The sequence below is a fragment of the Galeopterus variegatus genome, unplaced genomic scaffold (genome assembly GCF_000696425.1).
Source record: "Galeopterus variegatus unplaced genomic scaffold, G_variegatus-3.0.2 Scaffold3576, whole genome shotgun sequence".
Lineage (NCBI taxonomy): Eukaryota > Metazoa > Chordata > Mammalia > Dermoptera > Cynocephalidae > Galeopterus > Galeopterus variegatus.
In genome coordinates, this window is record NW_007729687.1 from 186,899 (window position 1) to 196,637 (window position 9,739).

General features: G+C 33.0%; 1 protein-coding gene across 1 annotated transcript in view; it reads right to left on the reverse strand.

Annotated features, from left to right (window-relative positions):
- DPY19L2 (dpy-19-like 2 (C. elegans)) overlaps nucleotides 1-9,739 on the reverse strand; it is a gene marked incomplete at its 5' end in the record, with an annotated part of 61,161 nt that overhangs the window by 49,077 nt on the left and 2,345 nt on the right. The window contains 3 exons of the mRNA XM_008585452.1: nucleotides 4,047-4,093; nucleotides 7,178-7,249; nucleotides 8,853-8,954. Of these exons, the coding sequence (XP_008583674.1) occupies nucleotides 4,047-4,093; nucleotides 7,178-7,249; nucleotides 8,853-8,954 (221 nt within the window). The remainder of the gene's footprint in view (nucleotides 1-4,046; nucleotides 4,094-7,177; nucleotides 7,250-8,852; nucleotides 8,955-9,739) is intronic.

Below are 9,739 nucleotides of genomic sequence, written 5' to 3' on the forward strand. Positions count from 1 at the left end.
ACCAAGACAAATGAGCAAAACAACTGAATGCTCAGGACACGTAGTGAATGCAAGAAACAAGAGAGTATTAAACGAAAATTCCAATTATTATCTTCAAAGAAGTTTCAGAGGATACTACACCTATATAACTAAAACAAGCTGCAATAAAAAGGAGTTTTCAGACATTCTGGGAAAAATATATTTGCCTAATTTAAAATCTCAAAAGAACGTTGAATAATAGAAGCTCAAAAAAGAGAGCTAAAACAACAGAATAAGAAAACAACTTCCCGAGCTGAAGGAATATTAGAGTCAATAACACACAGACACACACCCCACTTCCAAACCCTGAAAACTTCCAGAGACATTCAATGCTAGAAAACAAAGAAGCAATGCCTACAAAATGATGAATAAAACCCAGAAATATCTACCAATCAATCCATCAATCAATTATAAGGGCAAAATAAAGGCATTTTTCAGATAAGAGAGCACTCAGAAAGCATGCCATCTCTATACTCTTTCCGAAAAATATCATTTGAGCATGTAGTCTATGAATCTAAGACAGAGAAAGCATTAGATACAAGAAACAGTCAAGAACAACAACAAAAAAAACCCAGTAAAACTTAAAGTCAAGTCAAAAAATTGCTGGTGACTTTAAATGTTCAGAGACTTCTTAAGACAGAAGAGAAATTACAACAATCTAGAAGTAAACTTTCAGACTGTTTCAGCATAACATGGGAGGTGAGGTTGTGCAGGCAGGGAGAAGTCAAAGTATTTCAATAGCTCAGAGGTGAAGCAAGCCAGTCTCTAAAGCAAGACAGCCTGAGCACAAATCCTGACTCCACAACTCACTAGCTGTGTGCCTTCGGGAAAATTACTTACCTTCTCTGTGCTTCAGTTTCCTCATCTGTAAATAACGGGAATAATAATGGATTCCCCTCTCACAGGGTAGTTGTGGGGATTTATTAAGTTAACACTAAGATAAAAGACTTAAAATATTGTCAGACACGTAGTAAAACATCAGTACCTGTTAGCTATTATTGCTGGTGATAATAGGTTTCAGATATTAATTGTATCAATATGAATACATTTGCTAACATTTCAAGGAAAATCACCAGTAAGATAGAGATGGCACAAAGATAACCAACAATTCAGCAAATATCAAGAAAATAATTTTGAAAAGCCCGATAAATAAAAACATAAAATCAGACAGCAGGAAGAAGTCCAAACATGACAGATGTGACAATGAATATAAAAATGGGTTAAATTCACCAATTTGAACACAAAGATAACCAACAATTCAGCAAATATCAAGAAAATAATTTTGAAAAGCCCGATAAATAGAAACATAAAATCAGACAGCAGGAAGAAGTCCAAACATGACAGATGTGACAATGAATATAAAAATGGGTTAAATTCACCAATTTGAAAGTGAGAGGAATCTAAATAGAAAAAAAGTAAAACCCAACAATGAGAAATATGCCTAAACCAAAATGCCACAAAAACACTGAGAAAATAAGGCATAGGTAAAAGTATACCAGGCAAATACTATAAGAAAGAAAGTGGATGTGGCAATTTAATTTTCTATGAAAAAGAATTTAAAGAAAATAGCAATAAATAAGGCAAAGAAAATCCCTTATAATAATAAAAAGTACAATCCGACAATCATGAAATGAACCATAGCACTGTCTATATAAAGCAAACACAATTAACATTAAAAGACAATTTTGGAAAAAATACATTCTTAATGTTATCTATGAACATAGCTTTCAGAGACAATAACAGATAAAGTAGAAAAACAAATTGGTTTACTAGAGCATTTAGAACAGCACTATTAGCTACATGATACAACATGTAACTTTGAACTCCCCCAAAATAAGAAATTCACATTTTTTAATTCTCATAGAATAGTATTTCAATAGCTCAGAGGTGAAGCAAGCCAGTCTCTAAAGCAAGACAGCCTGAGCACAAATCCTGACTCCACAACTCACTAGCTGTGTGCCTTCGGGAAAATTACTTACCTTCTCTGTGCTTCAGTTTCCTCATCTGTAAATAACGGGAATAATAATGGATTCCCCTCTCACAGGGTAGTTGTGGGGATTTATTAAGTTAACACTAAGATAAAAGACTTAAAATATTGTCAGACACGTAGTAAAACATCAGTACCTGTTAGCTATTATTGCTGGTGATAATAGGTTTCAGATATTAATTGTATCAATATGAATACATTTGCTAACATTTCAAGGAAAATCACCAGTAAGATAGAGATGGCACAAAGATAACCAACAATTCAGCAAATATCAAGAAAATAATTTTGAAAAGCCCGATAAATAGAAACATAAAATCAGACAGCAGGAAGAAGTCCAAACATGACAGATGTGACAATGAATATAAAAATGGGTTAAATTCACCAATTTGAAAGTGAGTGAGAGGAATCTAAATAGAAAAAAAGTAAAACCCAACAATGAGAAATATGCCTAAACCAAAATGCCACAAAAACACTGAGAAAATAAGGCATAGGTAAAAGTATACCAGGCAAATACTATAAGAAAGAAAGTGGATGTGGCAATTTAATTTTCTATGAAAAAGAATTTAAAGAAAATAGCAATAAATAAGGCAAAGAAAATCCCTTATAATAATAAAAAGTACAATCCGACAATCATGAAATGAACCATAGCACTGTCTATATAAAGCAAACACAATTAACATTAAAAGACAATTTTGGAAAAAATACATTCTTAATGTTATCTATGAACATAGCTTTCAGAGACAATAACAGATAAAGTAGAAAAACAAATTGGTTTACTAGAGCATTTAGAACAGCACTATTAGCTACATGATACAACATGTAACTTTGAACTCCCCCAAAATAAGAAATTCACATTTTTTAATTCTCATAGAATATTTACAAAAACTGAACATTAATCTCAACAAATAGCAAATAAATAAATCATAAAAGTAAAATGCAAAATAAAAGAAACTAGTTAGAAATTTTAAGGCATTGTTCTAAGCAATTTTGAATTAAATGACCAAAACTCAAATAACAGACTATATAGAAATCAATGGTACACACAGGATATAGTCTAAGTGGCCATGAATGACTTTAGAGGAAAAGGCATAACTTAAACGTGTTTACTAGAAAACAATAAAAATTGATAATAGATGAACTGGACATTAAACACAGAAAAACAAAACATCAAAAGAAAAAATAAAAGGACATAAAAATAGAAGTAGAAATTAATAATAATTAATAATAATTAATTTCTAAGTTAGTTAAGCAATCTTCAGAGAAGAGAGCAAGATATAAAGCAAGTAATACTACGAGATGAACATAATTTTGGTTCCCAAACCAGGTGGGTATCCCATAAAAACTCTGCAGACCAATCCCACTTATAAAAATATAAACAAAAAACACTACATAAAATATTAGCAAATAAATTTCTTCACAACTTACTTCTTGTGTCCCATAGCAATTTATTTATGTGGCTTATTTGAGTCATGTTATATATTGCTAGCATCTGTTTATGCCTTAATTCTAGAGTCTTTACTAAAACCACCAAAAAATGTGATCCAACAGAGTTTTAACTATAAATAGGGAGGTGGGGGAAAGAGGAACGGGTAACGGGTCACAAAAATCAACTACAATGTATATTGAGAAGTTAAAATAGATAAATAAAAAATAAAAAATAAAAATTTCATAACATTCAGAAAAACAAATAATTATACCTTCTCTGAAAGTTAAGGAAAAAAGCACGACCAAAATGAAACTTTTTCTTACTTCCATTTAGTGACTTGAAATTCTAGTGATATAATAAAATTAAACTAAATCAATTTAAACTTTTAGTTAGTTCACAAATATAAATATCACCAAAACAAGTCCAAATACATAAAAGAAACCCATAAGAATTGTACAGTGTCTTTTTTTGGACAAAACATCTAAGTTTGGTTCAATCTCTTATTTTAATCATAATGCTGAAACTTAATGTATATTCACTTGAAAAATTAATATTATAGTAAGTTATTTATTAGTTAAATATAACATGTTTTAAAAACAACTATGACATAATTACCTTTGAAAAGTGTTTGTAGATAAGACACATGAAATATCACGAACAGTCTGTGAATAGAATCAAATCAATGAAACTTTTCTAAGGAATGCTGCAACATTTAAAATACTCTGATCAATTAATACAAAAATCCCACTGTAGTGGATTGAACTATGTCCCCCCAAAACTCACTGAAACTTGAATTGTGTCCCCCAAGTTTTATGTATTAGAAACTTAGCACCCACTGGGACTGTTAAGAAGGTGGGAAATCCTATTATGGTAACTGAAAGGTGGAGCCTTGAAGAGGTGATTAGATCGTAGGACCATGCAGTAGTTAATGGATTAACAATGGTGATCAGGGGTGTGGTTCTGAGGGCTTTAAAAGAAAAGGAGAATCTGTCTGTCTCTGTGTTCTCTCTGCTTCCGCCATCTTGCAATGTGAGACCCCTGAGTCACTGTCGCCACTACTAGGTGGACTTTGGACTTCCTAGACTCAGAAACTGTAAGCAATCAATTTCATTTTCTTTATAAATCACCCAGTTCAGTGTACTTTGTTATAGCAACACAAAAAGGACCAATACACCCACCCTAGAGAGAAGTATTTTTTAAAATTAAAGTGAGTCCTCAGGAAGAGTTTAGTACCAGCTCTGCCCCAGACAAATAATTTAAGTTATAGCTTCCTCTTCTATTAAAAAAAAATAAGGCCGGCCCGGTGGCGCACTCAGTAGAGTGCAGCGCTTGGGAGCGGAACGGCGCTCCTGCCGAGGGTTCGGATCCCATATAGAGACCTGTCCGCTCACTGGTTGAGCACGGTGCGGGCGTGACACCAAGGGTTGCGATCCCATTGCCGGTCGTGACACTGAGGGTTGCGATCCCATTACCGGTCATGAAAAAAGACAAAAAGGGAAAAATAATAATAATAATAACAACAACAGAGTATTGGAGAAGTGTTGGAGTCGATCTTTAAGGTCCACGTCAGCTGAAAATTCTAAGCTTTTACATGTGGATAACTATTTACTAGTGCTGCAAGTTTATATTTTCACTGGAAAGGGGGTGGGGTGCAGGTTGGTGTGCACAAAGAGGCAGCTTCTCCATGTACTTTCAGAGACTATTTTATTTTAGCCGCCCAAGGAATCTATCTGTCTACCTCCCTTCCTACCTGTCTACCTATCTAGCTACACACATTTATATTCTTATCTCACTCAAAACTCCTGATTATTAATAAATTAATTATGGACATAGCTGCTTCCCTGATATCTTTCAACCTGAAGTGGCTGCTACAGAAGGTTTAGGACACTCATCAAAATGTACCAGATTTGGTGAGGGTGGGAAAAAGAGGAGTAAAGGCTAAATTTGGCCAAAGAGGCTTTAGCAGCAACTTAAACAGTAAAAAAAATTTATGACTTAAAATTTTGCACCGTGCATATGTTGTTTATAACTCACAGACAAATGTTGAAAAAAATACATAGTTGAATTTGGACTATAAAAAGAAATCTAAATTTAGAATTTTTAACTTCTCATTGATTCAAGAGCATCTTTCATGGAAGAATGTTTCAAGTTCCAAAGGAACTGCTATATAAACACAATATTAATATCACAACTAGTTATGCATTATGTGACATAAATGAGATCCCAGTCAAATATGCAAGCAAATGCTCATTAGAGGGTACAGTTAATAAGATGTAATCATTTACAGGAGTTTAAGATTCAACACTGTCGTAAGAAATCCTTACTATACATACCTTCCTTCTTCCCTTCCCAGGAGTGATTTTACACAAGTGAAAATGTAAGTGAGAATTACAAGTATCTCTGAGGTGAAAAAGCAGCCATAACAGGACAAATAAAGACTGAGGGGTTTATAAAGAAGCATAAAGGAATGTAGTTTTTTGGTGGCTGCAGGGATGGGTGTGTGTTTGTGTGTGTGTGCACATGTGTGCACATGCATGCACATATGTGCCACTAGTGCCCATGCACAGTTTGAGCTGTGGTGTGTTTGGGGGACTAGTGATGTGTTTATGAGTCTTAGATCCTAATTTTTAAAAACCTAGCAATAGTAGGTCTAGCTATCATTTTCTCTGCACTGAACAGTTCGTTCCTGCATCAGCCCGTCTGTGGAGCCCTGTACGAATGCCACAATTGGCCATGATGGACAAAACTGGGTAAAGGAGAACATCTTCAACCTGAACTAGGAAGGGCCAATGGGATAGAGAGCAGCAAACTTGCTTGTACCTCAACCATTCCTTCTCATTTCCTCTATCCTGACCCTTTCCACATGGTCCCCAGGGTATCAGATCTAGGCTGAAATTATAGAGATGTAGAGGGAGATGTGTTTCTGACTCATAAATTTATTCGTATTTTAGGTGAAAACAAAGGAATGAGAGATGTGGGAACTGGAACTATGCAGAGAAGATATGCAATTTGACTCTAGAGAAAACTCATTTCAACAGGGCCACAATTGCCTCGAAGCAAGAGAGCTTGTAAACAACAAAAGTAAAAATGGTTCGGAATTGCTAAAACACTAAGGACCACTGTCTTTAACCAGGCTATTAGATAAACCATTCCCAGACCAACAAAATCTACCAGTAATAATTTAAAGATTTCTTTTATTGTGATAATATTTTCTTCTGTTGTGAAAACAGTGAACATTTAACAAAAGGTTTCTTTTAATGGCTATACACATTCCTCCTGTGTACATCTACTAAAAATAAAGACTTCTTTGAAAAGTGCTTTACTTTGGAAAGATACCAAAGTTGTCACCATACTTTTCTTTCCTAGCACCTATAACAAGTGTAATTTGGTAGTCATCTGTGTGATTATTTGCTGAATGGCCCCCACCCCGTACCCCAGGATGTAAGTTCCAAGACAGGAGCTGCCATGTTTATTTGTCCGAGGGTACCTACAATGCTATGGTAGTACTTGGTACATAGTAGGTGACTGATAAATATCTTTTGAAAGAATAAATAATAACACCTTTTATAATGTGGCTTTCTAAAAAACCCATATAATAATAGATAAAGAAAGATCTAAATAAGAAATTTTTAGGGAAGGGAAGAGTTCATACTAACAATAAGATGCAATTCTGAGCAATTAGCATTAATTCATTATAGTCCTTATCTTGAACCCAAAAGCAAGTAATAACATTTTTAAAAACATACCTTTTTTAAGATGAAACAAGTAATCACCAGAACAACTGGAAGCAATAATGTCTTTGCATATCTCAGTGGAGTCTGAAATACAGCAAATAATTCACAACAGTTATTTATTAAATTTTATATTAAATTAGTAAAAATGTACATCAAATTGAGTGTCCAATGAAATTTCTAAAGGTAAAACTGTCAGCAGAATATATACTTACCAGCTTCCATATTTTAATATACGAATCAACATTATAAAAATAGTTATATAAAGTATTCAAAAATTAAATGATAAAAACTATTAAACCTAGAATTAGGTATGTCTGTTATTTTATTCCTTTCATTTGGTTTTATTTTTATTTTTTTACTTACATAACAAAGTTTTAATGGAATGTTTACACTGATCCCAGCCCTACATATCATTTCATGTGCTGCAAAGTTCCATTCTTTTCATTGGTGAAACTAGAGCTAAAAGGAAGAAAGCTAGCCAAAGTAATTACTGTAAGTATGAATAAGTACAGATATATCAGCTACATAATTCTCATGACCTAATATTTTGAGAGCAAGTGATTTTACATGCAACTAAATGACATATTTCTTGAAAGCAGAAACCAGGTCATATTCTTCTTTGCAGTCCTACAGAAAACTGCCTCACAGATAATTAGGGGTCAATAACAGTTTCTGAATAAATGAATGACAGGTTGGATGGATGAGACTAATGTGTGGTAAATATTTATTATTATATTATTATATTTACCACTAACTCAGAATTTGTAATTAATACACAATTACTGAACCAGTGACAACTTTTTCATGTTCTATGAAGAAAAATTTAAGCAGCAGATGGAGGAAAGAGCACTGAATTGGGAGTTCTAGAATCCATTAAAACCCATGTTCTAATCTTGGCCCAGTGTGTCCTTTAGGTAGATTGTTTAAGCTTTGTTTTCTTCATCTACAAGTGAAGGAGTTATACTACAAGACCCCTAAGATCCCTCCCTGCTCTAGTGTTCTATGATTCTATAAGGAGGCAAATATTTTAAAGCTCAATATGAGGTTTTTTTAAAGGATAATGAAACTACACATTTCTATAACTTAATATGAATTTTATATATTCATTATAACTCATTAGTAGTACACCTTTCTTGGTAATACCTTGCTAGAAAATTTTGTAATATTTGGGGTATTAAATGTAATAAAACTAAATTTCTTAAAAACAAAAACAAGAATTCTGATTTTTTTCCTAAATAGTCGTATACCTCCAAGTAGCCTAGGTTATAAAAAGTAACTGAATTGTAAATAACAGTAATTATNGTAATAAAACTAAATTTCTTAAAAACAAAAACAAGAATTCTGATTTTTTTCCTAAATAGTCGTATACCTCCAAGTAGCCTAGGTTATAAAAAGTAACTGAATTGTAAATAACAGTAATTATTACAGGTCATATAGTACGTTAAGCACTCTCCCTGGATTATCTCATTTAACAATCATCAATATCTCTTTAAGGTAGGGATATTCTATACTGATTTTACAGATAAGAAAACAGGTGAGGAAAGCCTATGATCAGCAAAAGTTATAGTAAAAAATGACAAAGTTGGGTGTTTCTGAGAAAAAATTTTGAGTTCCAGATTAAGAGGAAATTTAAGAGCAATAAATCATTATACCTATTGAGAAGGAAAAAACAGAGAAACATTCATACCTCTTTTTCCATGAAATCAAATTCAGGAGCACAGGTATATATTAAGGTATCAAAATCTGTATACCTTAAGATTCTGGCTGCTATAAGGTCACTGAGGCGAATCTGGAATTAAATAAAGTAAAAATGAATTAAAATTACACAAATGCTTATAGTTAATAATAACTGATTTGATATAAGAGTAGTAATAAAGACTACAGAGAAGATAAATCTAAGGTACATAGATGCCTCTCAAATAAAACAAAAAACTACAGTGAACCAAATGTGCTACATGCTGACATATCAAGGTAACTGAAAACAAAGAAATATCAAGAGAAATCAAATGTGGAAAGAGGTCAGAAAAAATAGGCAGAGGAGATGAGCAAGAGTGAGCTAAAATCAACATTTGCTGGGAAGAAACCACCGTGGAGTTAATCATGAGATTATATAATCAGATAATTGATAATGAAAAAAAATTCATTTAACCCATCTCACCACATATTGTAAGTCATAAACAAATTTTCTACACATTGTCACTTCACAAAGGCTCAGACACTGATTACAACATTTGGCATTTCTTGACATTTTTCAGACATACATTTAAGCCATTAAGTATGAGAGCTACCCCTCAGAAGAACTACAACAGTTATGCATACTACTTGGATTTAGTTACTTGATTTCCAAGGCCTGAAAAATAACCACCACCAATCAAACCCAATGTAGAACTCCTATTTTCTACTGATTATTTACTACCTGCTATAAGACAGTTATTTTTCCACTGTGTTCTCAGAAGGCCAGAAAAAAAGAAAACATTTGGCACATAAAATCTTAACTCTATTTTACAGAGACAGAAATTATTTTATAATGAGTTTGATGATTATCAGTGGTTTTCATTCATTCATCATTTCTTT